Raw genomic sequence first — 27,923 nt, 5'->3', positions numbered from 1 at the left:
AACATGCACTCTTCAACAGAATGTCATAACGCTTGAAGACTTTCAAAGCCTACTTACTGATTATAAGGACAAGCTGGGATATACACAACTCAATTTCCCAGGAATTCAAGGATATCAAAATGTTCTTCCCAACAGAAGTACACAGTTCGAGAAGGCTAGATATACAGTATTCAGCATGTATGGGTAAGCAAACCATTTATCAATGTCTGTTCTTCAATGAAAACTCATCCAGGATAATCACTAATCGCTATTGTTATTAAAAACACAGCGTATCATTCTAAAGAAATTTCTTTTCAAAATCCAAGAGATTGTAAGCACTCACATGGTGGAAGTAATATTCAGTGAAAAGTGAATGTTGTTGATAAACATTGGGTCTGCCTTTATCTGAACTAATTACACGCTAAGAAATGCAATTAAAATGGAAAGTTGAGGAAATCTGCAATTTAGCTCCCTATATAGTGTGTAAATATAGCGACTATTTGAAGATAGATCCTTTTCAACCTATGCTAAGTGACAGCTACTAAAGGAAGATGTTTGAGTACAAAATACCTATCCAATATCAGAGATGCTATTGGTGTACTAACAACATTCCTCTTAACACTATATATGTTTTTCTTGAGAAACTACAGTGTTAGCTGTTTGTGAAGACTTCATTCAAAGCACACTTTCCTTACTACATAGATGCCAAGTCACTGAGCTTTTCAAATTGCTTTGCTTTCCTAAAACAGTTGAAGTAGAGGAATACAGTATCAGCTATGAAATTAACAGTCTAGAATATGGCAAAAAAATAAAACACGTTTTATAACAGGCAATTCCTCCACCTCGTAACAATATCTTCAGTATTTCAAAGTTTGAGCAATATTTAATCATACATAGCACTACAAATGAACAAAATCAAGTCAAATTACTTTTTCTAAAACCAGAAGTTAGATTAATGACAATGCCTAATATCAGTTTCATGTATCAAATAAAATATGTTCTAATATCTAAAAACAAAGATGATGTAACTTACCAAACGAAAGCGTTGGTATGTTGATATAGACACTAACAAACACAAACACACACACAAAATTCAAGCTTTCACAACCCACGGTTGCTTCATCAGGAAAGAGGGAAGGAGAGGGAAAGACGAAAGGATGAGGGTTTTAAGGGAGAGGGTAAGGAGTCATTCCAATCCCGGGACACAAGCATGCTTGTGTCTGTATATGTGTGGATGGATGTGTGTGCGTGTGTGTGCGAGTGTATACCTGTCCTTTTTTCCCCCTAAGGTAAGTCTTTCTGCTCCCGGGATTGGAATGACTCCTTGCCCTCTCCCTTAAAACCCACATCCTTTCATCTTTCCCTCTCCTTCCCTCTTTCCTGATGAAGCAACCGTGGGTTGCGAAAGCTTGAATTTTGTGTGTGTGTTTGTGTTTGTTAGTGTCACTATCAACATACCAACGCTTTCGTTTGGTAAGTTACATCATCTTTGTTTTTAGATATATTTTTCCCACGTGGAATGTTTCCCTCTATTATAGAAATATGTTCTTATATACTGAAAAATATATTGCGCACAACAAAAATAACTACAGAAGCTGATTTTGGATTAAAAAATCGAAGACAAGAATGATGGAGAATAATACAAAGAAAATAGCAGTTTGCTTAACTTGGAAACTAGTGAAAAGCAGTAGAGCTGAAATAAGGAACCAGAAACAAAATACTAGCAGTGCGAAGTCTTCAGACTTCTAATGATTAAGGACTGGGAACAAAGGGCCAAAGAAAGTGAGACTATTTTAGCTTGTTCTCTAGGACTTCAAGGAAAAAATAATAATAAGCTGTAAAATAAATACAAAGATGTGCAATGATCTGAAACCACCATTATAACGATTAATCATCTTTTGTTCTAAAACTACACTAATGTAAATATTATATGGTTTCCTTAAGCATTCCTAGTGAAACTTTTCACAAGTCTACAACTACTGCTTGATTTGTCATGGTATGCCCTGATACTCCGTACCAACCCCCCCCCCCCCTCTCCCCCCCACAAACGAAGCACTGTCTACGACCATCTTGCTCAATTATTGTTAATTAAGCACTATCAGAATTCATATTGTGCACTTTACGCAATGAAACAAACTAGACTACTGTTAGCATATTTATTGTAAAAAGAAAAGCTTCTCAGTGAAAATAATATAGTGTTATGAACTTAAAATTATAAATTTCTTCATTACTTGTACCATTTGTAACTCATGCCATTTACTATGTTTCAGTGGTTCTAAATATTCTGGAACAGAGAGAGAGCCACTGAACGTTACGAGCAGTATCATGCCAGAGCAAGATATTACATTACATACAAAGAGCCTAGATGATTCACAAAACACAAAGTACTTCACATTGGTATCAACTGTTGCAAATTATAGCCGTGAAATCTTCTGGGTCACTTTGTACACACTTGTTGTGATTGCAATATTTGCTGAGCGAGCTTACTGTGAGTATAGCAGAGAAAATAAAACACTCTTATCTTTAAAACAAATGAAAGTAGAAAAAATTTCTTGTGTGAGAAACACATTATGTTTCTTCTTCTTCTTCTTCTTCTGTTATCTGTGAACTATGTTATTTCAACAGTTCTTATTAAAATTCAGACAGTGATAACCACAAGGGCCTAAACACACCATCACTAATTTTGAGATTGTCTAGCGTGTATGCAGTTTTATCTGAACATCTAGCCACAGAATAAAGCCGATTTTGTAACCCTCAATGTCTCATAGTCACTTAGTTTGCCTTCTGACAGGAGCAGGACAATGACGATAATGAGGACCATGACGCATTGGAAAAGATGATCGAGTACATGTTGCATTTAGTATCTGTTCTGTTATGGTCTGATTCTAGTTTCACGTTAACTGCAAATTTTACACTGTCAGAAGACACTATTGTCACAGTCTATATATGGGTAAATTATTTTTCATACGAAAGCTTGGATGCTGAGACTTAGTTAAAAAACCTACGAGACTGGTGGTTTGTTTACAAATTTGATTTCCACAAACGACTATTGTTCTCAAAACTTTGTATCTGTGCTTCAGACACTTATGGTTCTCTGTGGCTTAGTTCTTTATTTTATTTTATTTTATTTTTTTCCCCTGTTGAGCTGGAATGTCTAATGTTGATTAAAAATGATAGAAAAATGTGCTGACAAAACTCTTTGTTATGACTGGAAATAATTCTTATGAATGGGAACTGCCTAAAACCATACCAAACAACTGTGGGAAACCCATTTGATATGCCTGAGGATGATTGGTCAGAAATGTGTCACAGACAGATAAAGCCGATTTTGTAACTCTCAATGTCTCACAGTCACTTAGTTTGCCTTCTGACAGGAGCAGACATTTCTTCTACCTAAGCTGAATAACATTTGGGATTGTCTACAATCTTGTTTCATCTCTAAATGGTATCCATTTGTTTTCTTTTGTATTCGTTTCCCCAGTTCCATCGCCTACTGCTCTCTTTTAAACTATCGGCAATCTCCGATTCTTTCACTTTATCCAGGTCCCATCTCCTTAATTTCATACACTTTTGCAGTTTCTTAAGTTTTAATCTGCAGTTCATAACCAATACACTGTACCACTGTACATAATTTAATAAAACTGTTGCTTTGTGTGCTAATCTTGCTGCTGTTCTTTCCAATTTGTTTTTTCTCAGCTAGCAGTACTGCCCGCTCACAATGTTCCCTTTTTCCTTTTTATCACTCACTCATCTGTGTGATCCATCACTAATCGTATCATACGGATACTATTCCAGCCACTACTGGTGTTTTACAACAGAGGGATTAGTTGCTCAGAGCAGTCACTTTTGTTATCATATCTTTTCAATGTGAGTAATCGCTTCTCTACTATCATATGTTCTTAATCCCAGTCAGAAAGTCATAATTCACTGATCATCTCTCCTTCGGGATCATATGTAAGAATCCTTTCTGGAAAACAAAGTTCTAATCAGTATTGAACTATGGCACCAATCAAGAATGGGATTCAGAGAGAAGTGAACATCAAACTGCTGCATTAAGCCACCTGCAAGTACACATCAGAGATACTTGTTGCACATCGTAATATTCAGTTCTTGTCTGCAAATTACGAAGCACAGAGTCTCCTTTTACATTATCTTAAATTTCACGTAATCCTACCATCTGCAACATCCTTCGGATATGTGCACCTCTTGAGATACACTTTCTTAGAGCAGACAAACATAATATTACTGTCAAAACATACATCCTATCTGACCTCCATCACAAAGTTTTAAGCACACAGACTGATGAAAGACGGGTGGCATTCACACTCATTGAAAATAAGTTGACACACCGAGAAGTGCTTACCTGGAGTAATCTATAAGCCTTTAAACATTACCTATGCAATGTATTTTCAGTTGGCACTATACCTACTTCAGTCCCAATATGAGCATGTCAACACAATGGGAGACGTGAACACAGACTAGTTCAAAACGTTCCCTCAACAATAAACCAAGAAGATTCTTTAGCTGCAACTGTAAACAATAGAGTGCACAATCACACCTTCAGAAATACAATTCCAATTAAAAGCACTGACAGAAGTGAGAGCTATTGTCAGATACCAGCTCCTGGCCTTGCATCACATGAGATAATACTTGAGGTCTACTGTGCACATCACCCATAGGTCATATCATATCACTTTACATGTAGGGAGTTAAAAACATACATCATGTTGCAGAAACAAAAAAAGGTACGCTCAAAAACCCAATGACGCAATAAGCAGATATGTTTTTTATAATTTTTAAAATAGGAAACAACTTCATTTAAATGAAATGGTGAGAAAAAGTTTGCCCACATTAGTTACATTACACTTTAACAAATTTTCTTTTTTTCCTTTCATCATTCAAATTGTCAGTCTCTGGAAAAGTTTTTTGATGTCATCAATAAATTGGCATAAAATTTAGAAAACATTAGTGTTAAAAGGTTACAGTTTTCAGAGCACTATTCAACAGTACTAATTTTGTACCCCATTCCCATTTAAAAATGTAGACATTGAGTTCATTTCCTACAGTTTTCAGCAACTACCAGGTTGACACCTTGGTAACAAACCTGTCATAGTAATGCCCCTTGGAGCATGATGTGTAGAGATTGTGCAACTGCTGACACAAAACATAGCCACCATCATTTATTCAGCAGCATCTGTTACTCAAAATGTTTTTGGTGGCTACTGTGAGTATGTTCTTCCATTGAAATGACTGGCATTGCGTTCTCACAATGGAAAAAAGTATTCACGACTCATCCATTATCAGAACTTCTAAAAACAAGGTGTCATCCATGCCATCATCATGTGTCAGCAATGCCTGGAAACTGTCTTGCATGCAGCCTTGATATGATCCATCAGCCCTCATGGCACCTCCGTGGAAAACACTCTCTACATTTTCAGGTCATCATGCAGGATTTTTCAACAGACTTCACGGAAATGTAAACTTTGGAGACAGTATATTTTACACCCAGTTACTGATGTTTCAAAACAAATATTTCCATTCACATGATGTCAGAATGGCTGGTGTGAGGTGAATGTCAAGAGACTGGCAATGAACTGATTATTTGATTCCTTTGACAGATCAAAGAAGAGGACAATCAATGAATGGAGACCACTGGGTTCCTATGCACAAACAAAAGCACCACTATGCAGTTTGCGAGAGAAGTAGTGAAGTATGAACCAAGGAATAACCCATCAGCTTCACTTTGCACCCCTTGATTGAGGTGGTTCTTCTGTCACCATAGTGTCATGAGACAAAGACTTTCTTGGAGATTTAAGTTAAAAAATAATCATCATCTGAAGGACATTGATTTGAGTTTTAAATTATTCTTCATTGCATAGTTGTATGAAAGTCATGACAATATTGACTATTATCTTTGTTTTTGTTTGTGCAATGTGGCACTGCAATAGTCAATATCAAACTGAAACAGAGAGGAAAGGAAAAATAATTCTTACTTAGTAAGCAACACTAGACCATAACATGAACAAAAGTTGCCACACAGGTTTTTCACCCACTGAAAAAAAGGAATCACTAAGGAAATCAACAGGTCAGTTTTACTGGAGGCATTTTTCCTTGCATACATTTTGTTTCTTTATTCTGATAACATTGTTTTTCATATCAATATGTGGAAAGGTTGAACTGAACTAATGATTTTCTTAAAATATGTACAGATGAGATGACTGCTGCCTGGGTGTCAGTGTGGTCATAAATTAGTGATTTTATACTTGAGTGAGAGGTGAAGTCCTTCACAGTTAATGTCCTCAGCTGATAGGTGGATCACCATCATGGTTTGCTACACCCTTAAACTTTAAGGCACTTTGGGGACCACAGAATCTAACTGAAGGCATTAGCACACAATCTGGCAGACTCCAGTAAAAATCTCTTCGCCCACAAGATTCAAATCAGTTGTAACTGAAACAAGTGCCAGTGTGTTATCAAAGGTCCTTGGCTATGGGACTTGGTTCCAACCTGTTTCAACAAGGCTAAATAGTGGAAAAAGCGTCCAGACCACAAAGGCATAGTGTAGATCACTTATGACATAGACAAGAAAAGATCATTTTTTCTCCTCAGCTTTTCACATACTTTCAGAATGTCACCTTAGAAGCCATCCATCTAACTTCTTTAATCCAATAGTCAAACTGATTCCTTCATATTCATCATGGTCAGTGTTTTACTGACCAGATTACAAAAACGTGTCATAATAATTCTGTTGGTGTGGATGTATGTGGAATGCATGCATGCACATTGTGCAAGAGTGGTTGCTTCTCATCCCTTTTTGCTTTTCATCCCTTTTTGCTTTCCATCCCTTTTTGCTTTCCATCCCTTTTTGCTTTCCATCCCTTTTTGCTTTCCATCCCTTTTTGCTTTTCATCCCTTTTTGCTTTTCATCCCTTTTTGCTTTTCATCCCTTTTTGCTTTTCATCTCTCTTTTTCTTTTTTTCTCCATCTGTTCTCCCTTGCTGGTATTACTGGAGTGGAGATAAACCAAACCTAGTTGTTACACACTGTGCTGATCATGCGCTTATGTTACTATCCATGAAATAACATAATTCTCCTCAGTGGCAGTGGGCTATCTCCATTCCAAATTACAGAATACTACATAAGTGTTAGACAATTTTCACACCAAGAATTTGATGTAGTCCAGACCATGTTACAATATAATGAATATAGTTCGAAATATAATTTAATGAAAGGTAGTTATTTACTTGTTGTTTCAGAAACTACAATACACAACAAATGAGTAACTGTATTTTCTTGGATGTGTACATTCCAGACTATTCAGTGGAAAGAGAGCACACTGGTTTACGACGCATAGCAGGCTACGGAGTTACTATAACACGTGGTGCAGCCTCTGCCATGATGTTCACCTACTCTACCTTGCTAGTCACTATGTGCCGTAACACCATAACTACACTACGCAACACTGCACTACATCTGTATGTGCCTTTTGATCGTGCTGTACAAATGCATAAATATATTGCTGTCTGGGCTGTTGTTTTCACTGGTAAGTCCAACACAATACTAAATTTGCTGGAAATTATGAGTGATGTATTCTTCCTAAAAACTTATTCATTAATAATTAATATTTTAAATATTCATAAGAATTTTGTACGTTGGACTATCACATTAGAAATAATCATAAATGAACATTTGTAGATTAAACATGAATATGGGAATCCATTATTTTTCAATGAAAAGAGACCACTTGATATTGTTAACAGTCCTTCCCCACATTGGGAGTGTTAAGCTTAGTGATAAACAATCCCATCATACTGTGTTAAGGGTGGACTGTGGATTGTCACAAGACTTCATTGTTTCCTTTTACCATTGCAAACCAAATGCAAAGACCAGCTAAAAATATACACTAAAACATAGAACAATGTGAAATTTCCCTGAGGGTTTCTGCATTATCAGTGATACAAAACCCACCTGACAATACAAGAAAATGTCGAGTAAGTTCTACTTTAACTTACTTATAAGTATTATATTACTTCAATTATTAAGGTCACTCATAAGTGAGCTGTTGTGTACAGGAGAAGCCTAGGAAAAGGTGTAGATTTTGAGAAATTTACCCAGAACTGCAGGTCAGGGGAGACTTACCAGACAGGATGAGAAGGAAAGACTGATTGTTAGGGAATGTACCGGACGAGATTTGAAAACCTGAGAGCTTAAAGGTGGAAGACAGGGTAATATGCAAGACAGATATAACTGCTTAAACATAATGCATGAGTTAGTAAGTGTGAAAAGCTAACTGCATTGTACATAACAGAGGTGGGGGGGGGGGGGGGGGGAGAGGGAGGGGTGAAAAACAGACAGGTAAGAAAATAAAAGATGTAGAAAAGTACAACTGAGTGAAAAAAGTAGTAATTACTGTGAAGAAATGCTGAGACAGAAGAAATTAACGTAAAGTAAGGCCAGGTGGGTAGCAAGAACTAAGGACGTGTAGCACTAGTTCTCGCCTGCAGATTTCTGAGAAACTGGTGTCTGGGGGAAGAATCCAGATGGCGCATGTGGTGAAACAGGTACCGTTGTCATGACTGTCATGTTGTACAGCGTGCTCTGCAATAGGACATTGTGTGTTGCTGTATACACCCTCTGCCAATGTCCATTTATCCTAACTGATAATTTCGTGGTAGTCGTGCCGATGTAAAAGGGTTGGTATAGGTGGGTGGTAGGAGGGTGCATGGGGCAAGTCTTGCAGCGGGGATGGTTACAGGGGTAGGAGCCATGTAGTAGGGAGATGGGTGCAGAGGGAGCATAGAGTCTGATAAGAATATTGCGGAGATTAACAGGGTGGCAGAAAGCTATTCTAAGTGTGGTGGGCAAAATCTCAGACAGAATGGATCTCATTTCAGGGCACGATTATAGGAAGTCCTAGCTTTGTCGAAGTAGCTGATTAATACATTAATGAGAGACCAGTGGTGTGCTCCAAAGCTGTTTTTTGGAAAGATCATCAGTACCAGGATTGGATGTGATGGCCTGGGAAATCTGCTTTTGAACTAGGCTGGGGGGGGGGGGGGGGGGGGGTAATTACGTCCAGTGAAGGCTGAGGTGAGAATGAGGGTGTTTTGCTGTAAAGAGTCTGCATCTGAACAAATACATTTGTGTCTAATGCCGAAGCTGCATGGTAGGGAACATATGACACAGAGAGGACGGCAATTGTCAAAATGTGAGTACTGTTGTTTGTTAGTAGAATTAATGTGGACAGACATGTACAGCTGGCCATCGGTGAGAAAGAGATCAACGTCAAGGATAGTGGCACAGGATTCGGAATAGAACCATGTGAAATTTAACTGAGAGAAGGTATTTAAGAGATTCTAGGAATTTTAAGGGGCCAGCCTCACAATGAGTCCATTTGGTAAAGATGTCAACAATGCACCTAAACCAAACTAGAGGCTGAAGACTTCTGGATCCCAGAACAGCCCCCTCCAAGTGACCCATGAAAAGATTGGCACAGGACAGAGCCATCCTGGTTCCCATGGCTGTATCCCTGATCTTTTTGTATGTCTGCCCCTCAAATGTGAAGTAGTTGCTGGCAAGTATAAAGCTGATTAAGGTGAGTAGGAAGAATGTCATAGATCTGGTATCTGATGGGCACTGACCGAGGAAATGTTAAGCAGCAGACAGATCATGCATGGGGGGGATGTTGGTATAGGGAGAGGAGGGATAAATGGTAAGAAGCAAGGTGTGATGACGGGAGTGGGACAGGCACGGATTTCAGACAATCTAGGAAATGGTTGGTGTCTCTGATATAGGACGGAAGTCTCTGTACTATGGGTTGCAGGCACTGATCAACTAAGGCAGATATATGTTTGCTGAGTGCTTTGAAACCAGCAACTATAAGTCGGCCAGGATGAGAGGGACTGCATGCCAGTTCGAATCACAGAGATGGGATCTCGATGGCAGACGCTGTAAGTACAGGTGATGGACAGCTGGCATAAAGCTTCACTGACATGCTCTTTTCGATCAAGTACCACAGCAGTAAATCCTTTATCTGCTGGGAGGATAATGACGTAGTCACCAGCTTGTAGGGAACGTAGAGCTTGGAGTTATGCGGAGGACAGGTTAGGATAATGTTGTAGGGACCTGAGGAAGGGTTGTGAAGCAATGCTGGATGTGAGGAATTCTTGTAAGGCTTGTAAGGGATGATTTTGAGATAGTTGTGGTGGATCTAGTTGAGATTATGATCGGAATTGTTCAAGGCTGGTTCAATGACTGATTTGCTGTTATAAATGTTTTGGGATTGGATTGCAAAGTGATATTTCCAGTTGACATTGCGTGTGAAGGAAAGTAGGTTCTTCACCACAGCAACATGATCAAATGCATGCAGTTTTTGAGCTGAAAATGAGACCCTTAGATAACATAGACAATTCAGGAGGGGAGAGGTGCTTTAGGCGAGAGGTCGAGGATACTCTTATCAGACCCTATACTACTCCTGCATCCATCTCCCTACCATACAGGTCCTACCCCTGTGACAGCTCCCCCCCCCCCCCTACAAGACTTGCCCTATGCACCCTCCAGTCACCACCTTCGCCAGCCCCGCAACTGACATAACATACTATCGAAGGGAGATCCGCCTGTCAAACAACACGTCATACACCAGCTGTTATGTAAACACTGTTCGGCCTTTTATATCGGCACAACTACCATCAAATTATCAGTTAGGATAAATGGGCATTGGTAGAGGGTGTATACAGTCAACACACAATATCCTATTGCAGAGCATGCTGTACAACATGACAGTCATGACCTCGGTACCTGTTTCACCAAATGCGCCATCTGAATTCTTCTCCCAAACACCAGTTTCTCAGAACTCTGCAGGTGGGAACTAGCATTACATGTCCTTGGTTCTTACCAGCCACCTGGCCTTACTTTACATTAATTCCTTCTCTCTCAGCATTTCTTCAGAGTAACTACTACTTTCTTCATTCCGTTTCAGTTTTTACATCTTTCATTTTCTTACCTGTTTGTTTTTTGCTGTCCCTCTCTCACCTCTGTTACGTAAAATGCAGTTAGCTTTTCAGTCTTATTAACTCGTGCACGATGTTTAAGCAGTTATACTTGCCTTGCACATTACCCTGTATTCCACCTTTAAGCTCTCAGGTTTTCAAATCTCGTCTGGTACATTCCCCAACAATAAGTCTTTCCTCCTCATCCCATCTGGTAAATCTCCCTGACCCACAGTTCTGGGTGACTTCCTGAAATCTACTCCTTTTCCTAGACTGCTCCAGTCCTCTTCCTTCATCCCTCTTCCCCTACCGCGCTTCTGCATGAAGAAGGAGCCACTGGCTCCAGAAGTTTGCCTAATTATAACCTCCTTTTGTGTATGTGTTCTGCGCCACTTGGTGAGCACATTTTTATCTATACAATTATTTTGTAAAAAAAAAACGAAATGTGACAAATGAGCAATGACAGCCATACAGAAGGGAACTTGTAGCAGCAATACTGGTACAGGAGAGGACAGGGGATGAGGATGGAGAGTGGGAGTCACTTAGCAGTCACCAGCCTTCCAAGTAACATTTTTACACAACATATTTCATTATTTTGAACACACTTGAATATCCTAGTGAAAATTATCTATGAATCTTTTATTAAATTCATCTGTTGCTTATTTAGTACATCTTCCGCCATTTAAGAAGGGTCAAAGTGCTGAACTCACAACTATGCTAAATTTTTATGGCTTTAAGGTTTCAGTGCACAGCTCCTACAAGAGTATCACTGGTGTTATGCTAGACGTAAAACATGGGAGATGAGTTTGTCATATTTTGTCACATACTGCTCCCAGCAAGATAATTATACTTCCAAGGACGCACAAATAACTCAGGTGGCACTGACACACAAAAGCACAGTTGTGACCACATAAAAATAATAACTTTTAAACACCAATGTCACATACCATGACATAATTTCCAAATGTGCAGTCTTTTCTGTGCAGCTTTTGCAGTTTTCAGCAACAGGATTCAGTGTCTGAAACAGAACAAAAAAATTCCACTGATTTAAGTGTTTATGTTTAAGATAATTCATTTTCAGATGAAAACTTCCACACTGAAGTAAAATTCCCCATTATGTGGGAATGATTGAGTTTTGTTCATAAGTCTCAATTATACTTAAGTCTAAAACATTATACATGCTATGTACCACAAAAAGAACCACACTTACAGTACACATTATATAGCAGAGTACTATTCCTTTGGTTGTGTTGCACATAATAGGTTGAAACATGGTCATTAATTATCACTCAGTACATTGTTTTTTAACACTTCAAAATCAGACAGCCATGCGTCGCAATCCTACCTCAGGTGCTACATTGTTGTGTAGCACAAACATGAAGTGGGGAGGTTGTTGTTGTTGTTGTTGTTGTTGTTGATGTGCTGGCAGGGCAGGGAAGATGTGCCGAGAAGGGCAAATGACAGCACTGCTGCTACTGAGGGGGAGGGGAGCTGCAGAGGGTATTGCCACCAAGGGGGCACGCAACCAACACCAGGGGCAGGGGTACAGAAGGGAACGGAGGAGCTATTATATTTTATTTCATGTAGTCTCACTGAAGTCTTCAGTAACAGAATAAATACCGTTTCAGTTTAACTCTTATCCAACAGAAAACCTGTACTAAAAACAAGTTGTTGGATGGAAGCAGGTAGGTCAATAAACTTATGCAAATGCCATTTGTACAGTCATATAAATTTAATTAATGTTTAATGATTGTATAAATTACACATTCCATGTCAACATATAGTGTGGATATGATTAATTGTGTATAGAATTATCTTTTCATATTATTAAGAATGTTTATTAATCATACACACTACTCATGACTTTCTATTGTCATATTAAGTAAGATGTGTAAATTTTATTTCAGTAATCCATATAGTTGGACATGCTTTCAACTTCTACAGCATCAGCACACAGCCATCAGATGATCTCTCCTGTTTGTTCCGTAATTTTCAGCATTCGTAAGTTTCATATATATCTCAAAATCTATATGTATATCTTCTTAAAACACTTTAAACTTAAAGGATGAAACCTAAGTACGTTGGCTGAATAAAATAAAAAGTAACATTAGACAACAGAAAGAATTTACATCAGACTGCACAGTACTTTAATACATTTGGACAAGAGAAAGAAACTACTGCTTACATTTAAAAATCTGACTCATGCCCAGCCATTAATCATTAATTAAATTTGAGCATGTGAGTATGACAAAAGTGTAACAACATATACACCTAGCTTAATACAGTACCAAATACAAAGCACTGCAAGATCACCATGATTTTCCAATTAGGCAGAATGGTTCACCACTAACAACAAAGCTTTTATTCCACAGAAGTTTCAGAGTACTATTACCGAGTTAAGATTTTCTCTGTTTCCATAAATGATTTCAGATAAATACAAGGACTGTCGCTGCAACAGTGCCACTTGTACAGTCTTCTTCCAATTTGTGCAATAATGTGACTGTAATAACCCCAAAGCAACAATAATACTAAACACCACCTAAAAATTATCACTTGATACAGAGAATCAACTTACACATTATTGACAGCTTCTCTCCAATAACATATTAGGCTCAAGAACTCATTCATTCTGTAGATTGCAACAAGACAAAGAGCCTTCAGAGATATGGAATGAGTAAAGTTATACATTTAAAAATAACAAGCAAAGCACAGAAAGAATCTGTACAGTGTGCTGACAATAAATTATCACCATACTATGTGATGTTACCTAGCAAAAAAATAAGAAACACTGCAACTTTTCTAAATTATCACTCCTTCCGTTACATTAAATAGGTGATGTTTCACTTATATTGAAAGCTTAATGTTTACTTGGTTAAATTTATATTTTTTGGAGAAAACTCTGTATCTAAAGAGGCTAGTTGATAATACACAACTATTTATGTTGTAGCTTTAAAACAAACACTTTGACTTGTCATGTAGCTGACAGAAATGTTCAGTTCTCAAATATAGATATTTAGATAATCTGCACAGACAGACACCTCCCATTTGAATGAACCATAGACAAGAAGGCAAAATCAACTTGAAAATTATTTTTCTGTCTTACACTGTCATTGTGTACATCACAATCCAGCTGAAATTTATTATTATCAGCAACAAAGACCATTAAGGTATAAATTTACTGAGACGTGAAGATCTGAATCTCATTGTCGCATGTTATGGTTCCAGTTTCTGAGGAAGTTAGTTTCATGCTTGTGATACAGTCTGTCAATGAGACCCTTCACTTTCCGTTATGGAAGAAAAAATGTATGCAACAAGGATGACATTAATGCCATAACACTTTCCTGAGTAGAATTTTGAAATCCACCCAATTAAGGGCTTTGACACACACAAAAAATATACTAATGGGATTTATCTATATTTTTAATTTTAGCTCTATTAAGACTTAAATTGTGGTGTCTTGTATTGCTTTCTCTGTGGCTAATCCTTTGCAAAAGCTAATATGAGAGGTAGTTAAAGTCTGTCAGAATATAGTCCTAAGTAACAGCCCGATTAAAAGAACTACTTTAGGGTAGTTCAATCATTTGAATAAGATTTTAACACTCCATTAAAATGCCACAATTGCTGAGAATGATCTTCAAATCTTTGTAATCTTCTTAGGTGTTTTAGCTTTGTGATTAATGTTTGCTGGTCATGCACATAGCATCGTTTGCTGGTCATGCATATAGTATCTATCTAATATGACTTGACGTGGCTTATTAGTTGGTGCAATTTTTTGTTTTAAATTGCTTTTGCATTAGCCCTCAGAAGATTATGAAGTTATGCCTCTGGGCTATAGTTTGTCTTCTAAATTATATAGAGCACAAGGTACTTTGCTATATTGAGTTACCCATGTCTGTTCAATTTCATCCTCGCTTGTTGTTGGCAAAAAACAAGGCTCAAAGTACTGTAGGAATATGGCTAATTTTCCATTTGCATCATTTGCCTGATAAATCTCTTCCTGGAAGTCTTCACATAATTGAAGTGTTGACATAGGAAAGTCACAAATTTAACTTGTTTAGCAAGACCAGCTGGGAGGGACAGGCATTAAGTGCACAGAATAGGTATGTGGCATCAGTGATGTCACTCTGGTATGGGCACGGGCAGTTCTGTGTATTGCACTATAATGTGTAGCAGTGGACTGGATACACCCCTCACAGGGTACATGTGAAACAACCTGTACATCACAAATGTGAATGATCCAAAGACAGAACCCTATGGGACACACTGAAATGTTGTAAAGCATTTGATACGCAATTGTTGATTCTTAATGAAAAGACAAGTTCTGGCTAGAAACAGTACAATGCCTTTTACATCAATTCTTTCAAGCTGAGTGAGAGAATGTATCAGATGTTTTACTTATATCCACGAGTAGAGTAAAAGCAAAAAACAGTTTTCAAAACATTCTAGATTTAACATCATCCACGGCAGACAAACACATTCGATCATTTCTTTGTATAATATAGGTAAATTGCATTCATTTAAGAACATCCGTGGAAACATTGGAGCACAAAAAATGTGAATATGTTCCTGTTTATTTAAAAAGACTGTGACTGAATAGTGGGGAATCATCTGCCTGATTTTACCTTCCTCAGCACCTTTAAAAATTTTCCCAAAAATTTTGGAATGCGAACATATTCACGCTTTTTTTAACATGCAACTCACTTCAAACTACCGAAAGCTCCCCTAACTCACACACACACACACACACACACACACACACACACACACACACACACAGTACTCAATCGCTGTTACGTCAGTCATACCTATCCACTCCCAGTTGCCCTCTCTCTCACTCACTTATTCAGCCCAACTCATTATCGTCTCTCTCTCTCTCTCTCTCTCTCTCTCTCTCTCTCTCTCTCTATCTCTCTCATTGTCTCCTGTGTCACAACCACAGTCCCCTTTGTTCTGTCCTACTGTCTCCTGTCACTGTCACTGTCACTGTCTCCCTCTTGCTCTTTCCTACTGCTAATTCCTTCCTACTGCTGCTGCTGCTGTCTCTTTTCACTGTCACAATTTCTCTCTTCCTTGTCATCATTGTCATAAACTCTGTCTCCCATTACCACTGGCTCTCACACACTTTCACTTTCTTTTTATTCCTTTCCCCTGGCACTGTCTCCTTCACTCTTTTCCCAACACTGCCAACTATATTCTACTACCACTGTGTGTGTCTCTCTCTCTCTCGCACTACCTTTGTCTCCTCCACTATTTCTATAACACAACTACTGTCTACTATCTTCCAGTACTTATTACTTTTCCATCTCTTTGCCACTGCCACTATCTTCCCCCCTCTCAGTATAAAAAAAGCATGAATATGTTTGCATGCCAATTTTTTTTGAAGGTGCAGAGAAAGGTACACTAAGGCAGCTGGTACTCCACTTCATTCAAAGTCTTGTAAATAAACAAGAACACACTGACAATTTTCTGTGCTCTGATGGGAACATCTTTCTGCTGGATCCATTCTTTTCCCTACTACAGCAGGGCACGTAACTCATACAAAATGTGTGGGTCACAAAAATTTAGCTAGTTTATGTATGTGAAACTGAAATAATGCAAAACTAATTTTATACCTCACAGAAGATTTCACTCGCTATAAAAATTGCATGTGCTTTAGTACTACAAAGTGGGGTTACATTTCTCACCTCAAACTGGATTTCACATGCATATTTTATATTTACAGGTTAGTTAACTTTCAAACTCTGTATCTCAGAAATGGATAAATATATGAAGAATATTTTCAAGGTTGTCCAAATTCGGGATCTTAGGAATATATTGTACAAATTTTCAGCCATTTGTTGTGCATAGCCGTCTTGGAATCTTCATCTGGATTTTGGTCTACTGGCGACGGCAAAAATATAGTAAAAAAAGAAACTTTTGTGCAGTTTTCCAAGGAAATTCCCGTAAACTAATTTTTCAATAAGTCCGTTCAAGCCAACCACTGACCAAATCAAATATGAAAAGAACCAAATGATTTGCTCCATTTGCCTAATCAGGAGGATCTGTGTATTATTCATACTTTGACACTGTCCTGTAGGACAGTGACACTAAAACCATCCTTCTGTTGGGTATACAAATGGTTCCTGGCCTTGACCTATCTTTTTTATCATCAACAGAACCCAAGGTATGAGCACTAGCAAATCCCATTTTTGTGTGTGTGTCATTTTGGAACATTAGGTACGCATGCTTTGTGTGTGGCATTTTGGAACATATTAGATACAGATTGTTACACACCTTACAGAGTAGATGTTGAGCCGCAGACAAGAGAGACTGCTATACATTAGAGCTTTTGGCCAAAAGACCTTCCTCTAAAGTAGAAAACACACACACATTTCACAATAATGTAGTTATTCTATTCTGGCTTTTCCTTTGTTTCATTCAAGATAATATTTCATGATGCTGTAATTTCAAAATTAATAATGTTTATGTTTGTCATAGAATTTCATGGAAGCTTTATGAAAGATTTTCCACGTACAGCTAGCTATCAATGTAATTGCCAAACAAATATTTTGGCGTTATTCTCACAACAGATGTTTACCATCATTCTGTTTCAGAACACATGAGATTCCTAAATTCCAATACTGGTGTTGGCAGACAATCACTGGTGTAACTGGAATCCTTCTGACACTGCTCCTTGCTCTGGTCTGCATCTTCTCCACAAGATATGCACGGCAGCATCTGTATAATGCATTTTGGTTGATACATTCACTTTATCCAATTTTCTACATACTTATGTTCCTTCATGGAATGGGACGGCTTGTACAGGTGAATATTTATCACTTATTTAAAAATTTCAAGTTACAATTGCTTATAAATGGCATGAAAATCTTACAGTAGTCTTTCAGTCCACAACTTCAGATAATGTCTGAAAATTAACTCAGTAATTACAAAACAAGAACATAGTATGTGAGAGAGATGCATACATGCTAGGCCTAAATGTCTCCGAGTATTTACTGCGAAAAGTTGACCCACAGCTGGTCTCATAAAAACAGAAAAGAAGGGCCATGAGAATTTTGTATAATGACACTAAGATAACTCCCACCTGAGTACGATGACTATTGTTGAATAGCTTTAATGAGATACTAATGGACAGCTTGAAGCAAGAAACAGCTACATTACAAACTGATTGTAGAATATGAATGCTGCCACATGCCCTGAATCAGCTACAGGGTTTATTTCATTTATCATGTGGATAGGTTGGATAGAATCAGCCTACAGTTTGTCAAAAAATAAAAAATAAAATAAATAAATAAAATAAAATAAAATGCACGATACTTTTTGGACTCAATGTTGTGACATTAACTAAACAGACATCTGAAACTTAAAACTTTTGCCATGTATTGCATCATTTAAGTAAACACAGTAACTATTTCATATACTAATGACAAATTGGCTCATGCAAAAAAAATATCAAAGTATATTTTGTTCCAGGAACCATTTATGGTTTACTTCTTCATTGGTCCGTGTCTCCTATTCACAATTGACCGTTTCATTACAGTAGCCACTAAGAAAGTGGAACTTCCAGTTGTGAGAGCAGAATTGCTACCATCAGGTAACATATAAATTTGTTTGACTATTTATTTCAATGCCAGAATTTGTGTCTGGAACAGTGTTATGCATACATCTGAACAGTAAAGCAGCAGTTAATGTCACTTGCACATGACTGATAAACAGCACAATGCCCAAGTACAAGAGTTCCACGAGCCATTTGTACTTTTACTTCATGACAAGATAGTCCATTTCTCAGCAACTTAATATTTAAAACTGTGACGTTACAAGCAACTATAGAAGCTGGTCAGTAACAGCATCACACAGCAAATATTATATAATTAATGCTAAAATGCTTTAAATAAAGGGGAATAATATAAAGATTGGTGTATGATCATTCATGAGCCAGTCAGAGACAAATGTGTGTGCTTTCCATCATATCTCATTGGAGCAGGCAGAAATATGATATCACAAACAACAACTGGATACATAACATGAATCTAAATATTTTACAACATTCTTCATAACAACTGCACAAGAAGGAGTGTTACAGTTGAACACATCACCAATTTCTGGGTCATTAGAGATGGTATAGTAGCTCTGACTGGACAAAGAGATATGAAGGTAAGTGACTACAATCTGTTTTAAGGCCCTGCCCCTGCAATGATCTGGGAAACCAACCAAACCTAAATCAGGATGACCATACGGGATTTGAGCTGTGCTCTTCCTGAATAAAACTCCAGTGCCTTAAAACTTTTGCGACCAAGGCCAACTGCAACTCTGCCCATGACAATGTGTTCAAAAGATTGCACCTGAGCCTAACTCTGGCTGTGACGTTGCATGATGTGCAAGCCACATAGTTCTTGATAACTGAGCTGGTTTTGTATGAAAACAATGTATGGATGTCTCGCTACCTGTCTTTTAACAGGTGCTATTCCTATATTACTGTGTTTTGTATAAAAAGCTTTGTATGCCACCCTGAGACAAATCATCTCAAATAACCATCAATTGAATTGCCAAATGTTGATACACAAGCCCCGCAAGTAGACTCTCCCAAACACACATTATACACAAGAGACAAGCGTACCCTCTTTGTCAGTTTATAATATTACAATAGAAGTAGTAGGGAACCTAAGAGCTGCTGTTGCAACAGACTAAATCATTATGTGCTTGTACTGTCGTGAGAATCAAGCATGTACGCATTAGATTTTGATGGTTTGTGTCATTCTGCTACAAATTTGTCACGTTTAGTTTATAGGATGACACTTTCCTGATAAAAATTCTTGCAAATGAAGTAGCACCGAACACAGGTTTGCAAATTCGCTTTTGTGAGTGCCATTATCAATGTACTACTATTAATATGCCCTCTGGTTGAATCTTGAGACACTTGCTAACGTATTGATGATCAACCAGTGTGGTGATACTGTTCGTCCAGTATCAGCCAAGTGGAACAGCAATAAGCACTGTCACTAGTAAAACTCATTTTTGCCTTACCTCATGTGTCCTCCAGTAGTTTTGTTCCAACCTTCATAGTGCCTGAAGACTGGTGGAGAATAATCATGGGTGGGAGAACATGAAAAAATGTGCATGTTTCATACCCAGTTCAATAGTTATTTAGCAACAATTCTAACAATGATGCACTTACATCAGAAAGAGTGTGGAGTGCGAGACAATCCTATATTTATTCACAAAGCATACAGTGTGATTATACAGCAGAAAACAGCATCAACCATCATACAAGCCATCAAATCAGCTGAGGTAGCATTTTCACAGCTCTTAAGTGTAAGTATGAAATCATTGCAATTTTTATTTTGCAATATTGGTAGTTGTTTCTTATTAAATGGGATGATAATGCTCATTCCCACAAAACTGTAATGGTAGATGATCTGCTGTAATGTGAATGCTGCCTAAGTCTGAGTCCTGAAGAAAATATGTGATTCACTAGGAAAATAGTTAGAAATTGCAACAAAATACGTACTTTGCATGGCTATTTCAGAGCTGCAGATTGATCTTCTACAGTAGAAAAACTACCCTAATAATTCCACTAAATCCACACTGTGGTGTTGCAAAACAGTGTTGGCCATTCACAGTGACCAAATATCATTAAGTGGCAGGAAAGAAGGGAGGTCAGTGGTTTTAAGTCTTATTGTATTCCAGTGACTTGATACTTGGTTTCTGAGAGTAATTTGTACTGATATCACAACTTTCAGTAAAGGATTCTTATGCAACATATTCCTGATTAACGAGCCCATAGTCCACTTCATTACAATATATCTGTCATCTGTCACACTTTGACACTGGACACTTGAGTTATGAACTGACAGGCTCGTCAACATACATCATGCCATTCGTGCACATGTGCTTCCTGGGGACCGATTACAGCGCCATTTACTTTTGAAATTGCTCACCTGTGGTCAGCGCAGGTGGAGTGGGCTATCCGCTATATCTACTGCACACATTCCGTGGATACACGAGACACTTGGCCACCTCTGCTGCATGTGCTCAGCCAGTGCAGTATGATCTCGTGCACCACAGCCTGGCTGCCTGATTGCCCACACATCAGCTGTAGGCTTACCCCTGCTCATCTGTGCCCACAGGCCATCTGGACTGCAGGCAGGCACTTGAGGTGGAACAGCCTAGCATAAATCATTCCATTGACACATAGTAGTTGTCTTCAGTCTGAAGACTGGGCTGATGTAGCTTCCCATGCTACTCTAACCTGCGCAAGCCTCTTCATCTCTGAATAACTACCGCAACCTACATCATCCTGAATGCGCTTACTGTATTCGTCTATTGTCTCTGAATAACTATTGCAACATACATCCTTCTGACTATTCATCTATTGGTCTCCCTCCACGATTTATACCCCACACACTTCCTTCTAATACTAAACTGATGATCTCCTGACATCTCAGAATGGGTCCTATCAACTGATTCCTTCTTCTAGTCAGTTTGTCCCCTAAATTTCTTTTCTCCCCAATTCCATTCAGTACCTTCTCGTTAGTTATATGATCTACCCATCTAACCTTCAGCATTGTCCTGTAGCTGCACATTTCAAAAGCTTCTATTTTCTTCTTGTCTGAACTGTTTATTGTCTGTGTTCCACATCCATACATGGCTATGCTCCATATAAACACTTTCTGGAAAGACTACCTGACATTTACATTTTGATATTTAACTAATTTCTCTCCTTCAGAACAGCTTTTCTTGTCATTGCCAGTCTACATTTTATAACCTCTCTATTTTCAGCCTTCAGTTACTCTGCTGCCTAAACAGCAAAACACATCTACTACATTATTTGTCTCATTTCCTAATCTAATTACCTCACCATCATTTGTTTTATTTTTACTACATTCCATTATCTTTGTTTTGCTTTTGTTGGTGTTCATCTTGTATCCTCCTTTCAAGAGACACAATTCTGTTCAGCTGACCTTCCAAGTCCACTGCTATCTCTGACAGAATTACAATGTCATCATCAGCAAACCCCAAAGTTTTTATTTCTTCTCCCTGAACTTTAATTCCTACTTCAAATTTGTCTTTGCTCAGTGTACAGATTAAATAACACTGAGGATAAATTGCAACCCTATCTCTCTCGATTTCAACCACTGTTTCCTTTTCTTTCCCCTCAGCTCTGCTGTCCGATTTCTGTAATATGCAACCTTACCTCCCTGTATTTTACTCCTGCTATCTTCAGAATTTCAAAGACTGTATTCCAATCAACATTGTCAAAAGCTCTAAGTCCCACCAGATACAAATGTAGGTTCGACTTTCCTTAACCTTTTTTCCACGAGAAGTCGTAGTAGGCTCAGTACTGCCTTTCCTATTCCCATATTTCTCTGGAATCCAAACAGACCTTCTCTGAGGTCACCTTCTACCAGTATTTCCTTTCTTCTGTAAAGAATTCGTGTTAAACTGGTAGTTTGGTAATATTCACACCTGTCAGCACCTGCTTTCTTTGGAATTAGAATAATTATATTATTCTTGAAATCTGAGTATTTCGCCTGCCTTGTATATCTTGCAGACCAGATGGAAGAGTTCTTTCATGGCTGGCTCTCCTAAGGCTATCAGTAGTTCTGACAGAATGTCGTCTACTCCTGAGGCATTGTTTCAACTTAGGTCTTTCAGTGTTCTGTCAAATTACTCTCACACTGATTGTCAAAGTGAATAAAGAGTTCGTTGGCCCCTGTGCTGTCCATGATATACAGTATTGTCATCATAGATGTACATTCAGTATACATATGTTCTTGACATTGGAGAATTTTCAAACAACTCTCCAAATGGTTTTCAAGCATATTTTACCCCAACTACCATTGTAAATTCAAACTCATACAGCCATGACCACACTATAAAATGTTTCAGAATCACACATATACTAGTCTGATGAAAGAATCTACAATGTCTATAGTAGAGTTGGCAAAGGATGATTCCAGACAGCTATTTCACGCGACTAGCTCAACTAATCACATAATGCAATTTTGTATACACCTCTACAATGGAAAAACCTGACAACAGCACTGCCAGCTGTCAGGGATCATCTGTTCACCAACTCTATGATAGTTGCATACATTTAATGCGGCAATTTGTCTACTGCTATATATGACTGACAACTCTAACCTTTGGCCATGCCACATATTGTGCAGCAATGTGAAGCAAAGATCAGACTAGCTACTGTGTGTATAGTGACATTTTCAACACAGAATGCAAAATAACGTACTATGATACCCCTTATGCGCTAGAATAAGAGCTCGAACTGAAACAAATCACTCTTATTTGCCTCCCAGCATTCTGCAAAATGCAGCTGATAATACTGTATGTGGAATACATTTTTTTTTTATTCTGCATAACCACAGATACTTCTTTAATGTTTCAGATGTGACTCTCCTTGAATTCAAAAAGCCAACTGATTGTGAATACAAGTCTGGACAGTGGTTAAGATTGGCATGCCCTGCACTTAATACAAGCGAGTATCATCCATTCACCATATCTTCTGCACCTCACGAGACAAATCTCACTGTGCACATTCGAGCTGTTGGCCCTTGGACTCAAAATATACGTGCTCTTTTCGATGACTGCCTTTCTCACGAAAAGCCACTACCTAAGGTAAGGAGCTAAATACTATTGTCTCGTATAGTTAACACTGAAGCGAATTACTGAAATATACCTCCCCCCATGAACCATGGACCCTGCCGTTGGTGGGGAGGCTTGCATGCCTCAACGATACAGATGGCCGTACCTTAGGTGCAACCACAACGGAGGGGTATCTGTTGAGAGGCCAGACAAACGTGTGGTTCCTGAAGAGGGGCAGCAGCCTTTTCAGTAGTTGCAAGGGCAGCAGTCTGGATGATTGACTGATCTGGCCTTGTAACAATAACCAAAACGGCCTTGCTGTACTGGTACTGAGAACGGCTGAAAGCAAGGGGAAACTACGGCCGTAATTTTTCCCAAGGGCATGCAGCTTTATTGTATGGTTAAATGACGATGGCATCCTCTTGGGTAAAATATTCCGGAGGTAAAATAGTCCCCCATTTGGATCTCCGGGCGGGGACTACTCAAGAGGATGTCGTTATCAGGAGAAAGAAAATTGGCATTCTACAGATCGGAGCGTGGAATGTCAGATCCCTTAATCGGGCAGGTAGGTTAGAAAATTTAAAAAGGGAAATGGATAGGTTAAAGTTAGATATAATGGGAATTAGTGAAGTTCGGTGGCAGGAGGAACAAGACTTCTGGTCAGGTGACTACAGGGTTATAAATACAAAATCAAATAGGGGTAATGCAGGAGTATGTTTAATAATGAATAGGAAAATAGGAATGCGGGTAAGCTACTACAAACAGCATAGTGAACGCATTATTGTGGCCAAGACAGATACGAAGCCCACACCTACTACAGTAGTACAAGTTTATATGCCAACTAGCTCTGCAGACGACGAAGAAATTGAAGAAATGTATGATGAAATAAAAGAAATTATTTAGATAGTGAAGGGTGACGAAAATTTAATAGTCATGGGTGACTGGAATTCGGTAGTAGGAAAAGGGAGAAAAGGAAATGTAGTAGGTGAATATGGATTGGGGCTAAGAAATGAAAGAGGAAGTTGCCTGGTACAATTTTGCACAGAGCATAACTTAATCATAGCTAACACTTGGTTCAAGAATCATAAAAGAAGGCTGTATACATGGAAGAAGCCTGGTGATACTGACAGGTTTCAGATAGATTATATAATGGTAAGACAGAGATTTAGGAATCAGGTTTTAAATTGTAAGACATTTCCAGGGGCAGATGTGGACTCTGACCACAATATTGGTTATGAACTGTAGATTTAAACTGAAGAAACTGCAAAAAGTTGGGAATTTAAGGAGATGGGACCTAGATAAACTGACTAAACCAGAGGTTGTACAGAGTTTCAGGGACAGCATAAGGGAACAATTAACAGGAATGGGGGAAAGAAATACAGTAGAAGACGAATGGGTAGCTCTGAGGGATGAAGTAGTGAAGGCAGCAGAGGATCAAGTAGGTAAAAAGACGAGGGCTATTAGAAATCCTTGGGTAACAGAAGAAATATTGAATTTAATTGATGAAAGGAGAAAATATAAAAATGCAGTAAAGGAAGCAGGCAAAAAGGAATACAAATGTCTCAAAAATGAAATCGACAGGAAGTGCAAAATGGCTAAGCAGGGATGGCTAGAGGACAAATGTAAGGATGTAGAGGCTTACCTTACTAGGGGTAAGATAGATAATGCCTACAGGAAAATTAAAGAGACCTTTGGAGATAAGAGAACCACTTGTATGAACATCAAGAGCTCAGTTGGAAACCCAGTTCTAAGCAAAGAAGGGAAAACAGAAAGGTGGAAGGAGTATACAGAGGGTCTATACAAGGGCGATGTACTTGAGGACAATATTATGGAAATGGAAGAGGATGTAGATGAAGATGAAATGGGAGATACAATACTGCATGAAGAGTTTGACAGAGCACTGAAAGACCTGAGTCGAAACAAGGCCCCCGGAGTAGACAACATTCCATTGGAACTACTGACGGCCTTGGGAGAGCCAGTCCTGACAAAATTCTACCATCTGGTGAGCAAGATGTACGAAACAGGCGAAATACCCTCAGACTTCAAGAAGAATATAATAATCCCAATCCCAAAGAAAGCAGGTGTTGACAGATGTGAAAATTACCAAACTATCAGTTTAATAAGTCACAGCTGCAAAATACCAACGCGGATTCTTTACAGACAAATGGAAAAACTAGTAGAAGCCGACCTCGGTGAAGATCAGTTGGGATTCCGTAGAAATGTTGGAAAATGTGAGGCAATACTGACCCTACGACTTATCTTAGAAACTAGATTAAGGAAGGGCAAACCCACGTTTCTGGCATTTGTAGACTTAGAGAAAGCTTTTGACAATGTTGACTGGAATACTCTCTTCCAAATTCTGAAGGTGGCAGGGGTAAAATACAGGGAGAGAAAGGCTATTTACAATTTGTACAGAAACCAGATGGCAGTTATAAGAGTCGAGGGACATGAAAGGGAAGCAGTGGTTGGGAAGGGAGTGAGACAGGGTTGTAGTCTCTCCCTGATGTTATTCAATCTGTATATTGAGCAAGCAGTGAAGGAAACAAAAGTAAATTTGGAGTAGGTATTAAAATCCATGGAGAAGAAATAAAAACTTTGCGGTTTGCCGATGACATCGTAATTCTGCCAGAGACAGCAAAGGACTTGGAAGAGCAGTTGAACGGAATGGATAGTGTCTTGAAAGGAGGATATAAGATGAACATCAACAAAAGCAAAACGAGGATAATGGAATGTAGTCGAATTAAGTCAGGTGATGCTGAGGGAATTAGATTAGGAAATGAGACACTTACAGTAGTAAATGAGTTTTGCTATTTGGGGAACAAAATAACTGATGATGGTCGAAGTAGAGAGGATATAAAATGTAGACTGGCAATGGCAAGGAAAGAGTTTCTGAAGAAGAGAAATTTGTTAACATCGAGTATAGATTTAAGTGTCAGGAAGTCATTTCTGAAAGTTTTTGTATGGAGTGTAGCCATGTATGGAAGTGAAACATGGACGATAAATAGTTTGGACAAGAAGAGAATAGAAGCTTTCGAAATGTGGTGCTGCAGAAGAATGCTGAAGATTAGATGGGTAGATCACATAACTAATGAGGAAGTATTGAATAGGATTGGGGAGAAGAGAAGTTTGTAGCACAACTTGACCAGAAGAAGGGATCGGTTGGTAGGACATGTTCTGAGGCATCAAGGGATCACCAATTTAGTATTGGAGGGCAGCGTGGAGGGTAAAAATCGTAGAGGGAGACCAAGAGATGAATACACTAAGCAGATTCAGAAGGATGTAGGTTGCAGTAGGTACTGGGAGATGAAGAAGCTTGCACAGGATAGAGTAGCATGGAGAGCTGCATCAACCCAGTCTCAGGACTGAAGACCACAACAACAACAACAACACCTATGTAGCACACAATGTCTTACAATAGTCACCATCTACTGTGAGGATCACAAGGAATATTCTCAATGAATAATACTAACATCTTAAACAGTTTTGACTCTTTCAAAATAACGTAAAGTTCCCTAGTCATTCCTTTGACAAATCACAATTTACAAAAGGCTGTACTCATGTGCAGATTTAGTCAGAGGATCTCAATATAGCACTTTCTTTCAATTGCTTCTTTACCTGTTTCACAATCACCTCTCTGATCAAGGACCTCACACTGTAGCCCTGCACGGTTTCGACAATACTCTACTATATTCCATCTCAAAAGGCCTTAGAGTGCCAAATGGTACTGACCCACCACCGTGTCATCCTCAGTCGATAGGCATCGCTAAATGCGGATATGGATGGGCCTGTGGTCAGTACACTGCTCTCCTAGCCTTTGCAATCTTTTGTGAGCAGAGCCGTCATTTCTCAACTGAAAAGCTCCTCAATTGCCTCACAGGGACTAAGTGCAGCCCACTTGGCAACAGTGCTCGGCAGACCTGGACGTTCTCCAGTTCTACTGCTAGTCAAATGTTTAATGATCTGATGGGAACTGGTGTTACCACTGCAGTGAGGACGTTGGTGTTTTGACTGCACACAGACAGAATTGGAATTGTTAACTGCGAACACCTTGATGGAATAATACCAAACTGACACTCCACTATCTCCATGCCTGTGAGATATGTTAGTTAAGATTTCATCCTAATGCAAGCTTATTTTCGATATTTTCATTAAAGAAAAGAGCCATCCCAACAGGCGAATAATGGTGTGAGTTCACAATGGTTATCGGGTGAGTCCATGGTCACTGGACCCTTCCATGTGGCGATTACAACAAACATACCCTGAGGACATCCAAGTGCCATTTATTGCTATCCTTTGTACTTTGAGGAAGATCAAATCACTGGCACAAGCATGTGCAATATTGCAGAATGATAGGTGATCAGA

General features: G+C 38.7%; 1 protein-coding gene across 2 annotated transcripts in view; it reads left to right on the top strand.

Annotated features, from left to right (window-relative positions):
* Positions 1–27,923, top strand: part of LOC126095034 (dual oxidase-like) — a 261,993-nt gene that overhangs the window by 171,583 nt on the left and 62,487 nt on the right. For both annotated transcript variants that reach the window (XM_049909698.1, XM_049909697.1), the window contains 7 exons: positions 20–183; positions 2,250–2,467; positions 7,292–7,522; positions 12,875–12,968; positions 17,561–17,771; positions 18,438–18,558; positions 23,365–23,594. In XM_049909698.1, the coding sequence (XP_049765655.1) occupies positions 20–183; positions 2,250–2,467; positions 7,292–7,522; positions 12,875–12,968; positions 17,561–17,771; positions 18,438–18,558; positions 23,365–23,594 (1,269 nt within the window). The remainder of the gene's footprint in view (positions 1–19; positions 184–2,249; positions 2,468–7,291; positions 7,523–12,874; positions 12,969–17,560; positions 17,772–18,437; positions 18,559–23,364; positions 23,595–27,923) is intronic.

This window comes from Schistocerca cancellata, chromosome 8 (genome assembly GCF_023864275.1).
Source record: "Schistocerca cancellata isolate TAMUIC-IGC-003103 chromosome 8, iqSchCanc2.1, whole genome shotgun sequence".
NCBI classification, from domain to species: Eukaryota; Metazoa; Arthropoda; class Insecta; order Orthoptera; family Acrididae; genus Schistocerca; species Schistocerca cancellata.
This window is presented reverse-complemented; position numbering and strand designations above follow the sequence as displayed.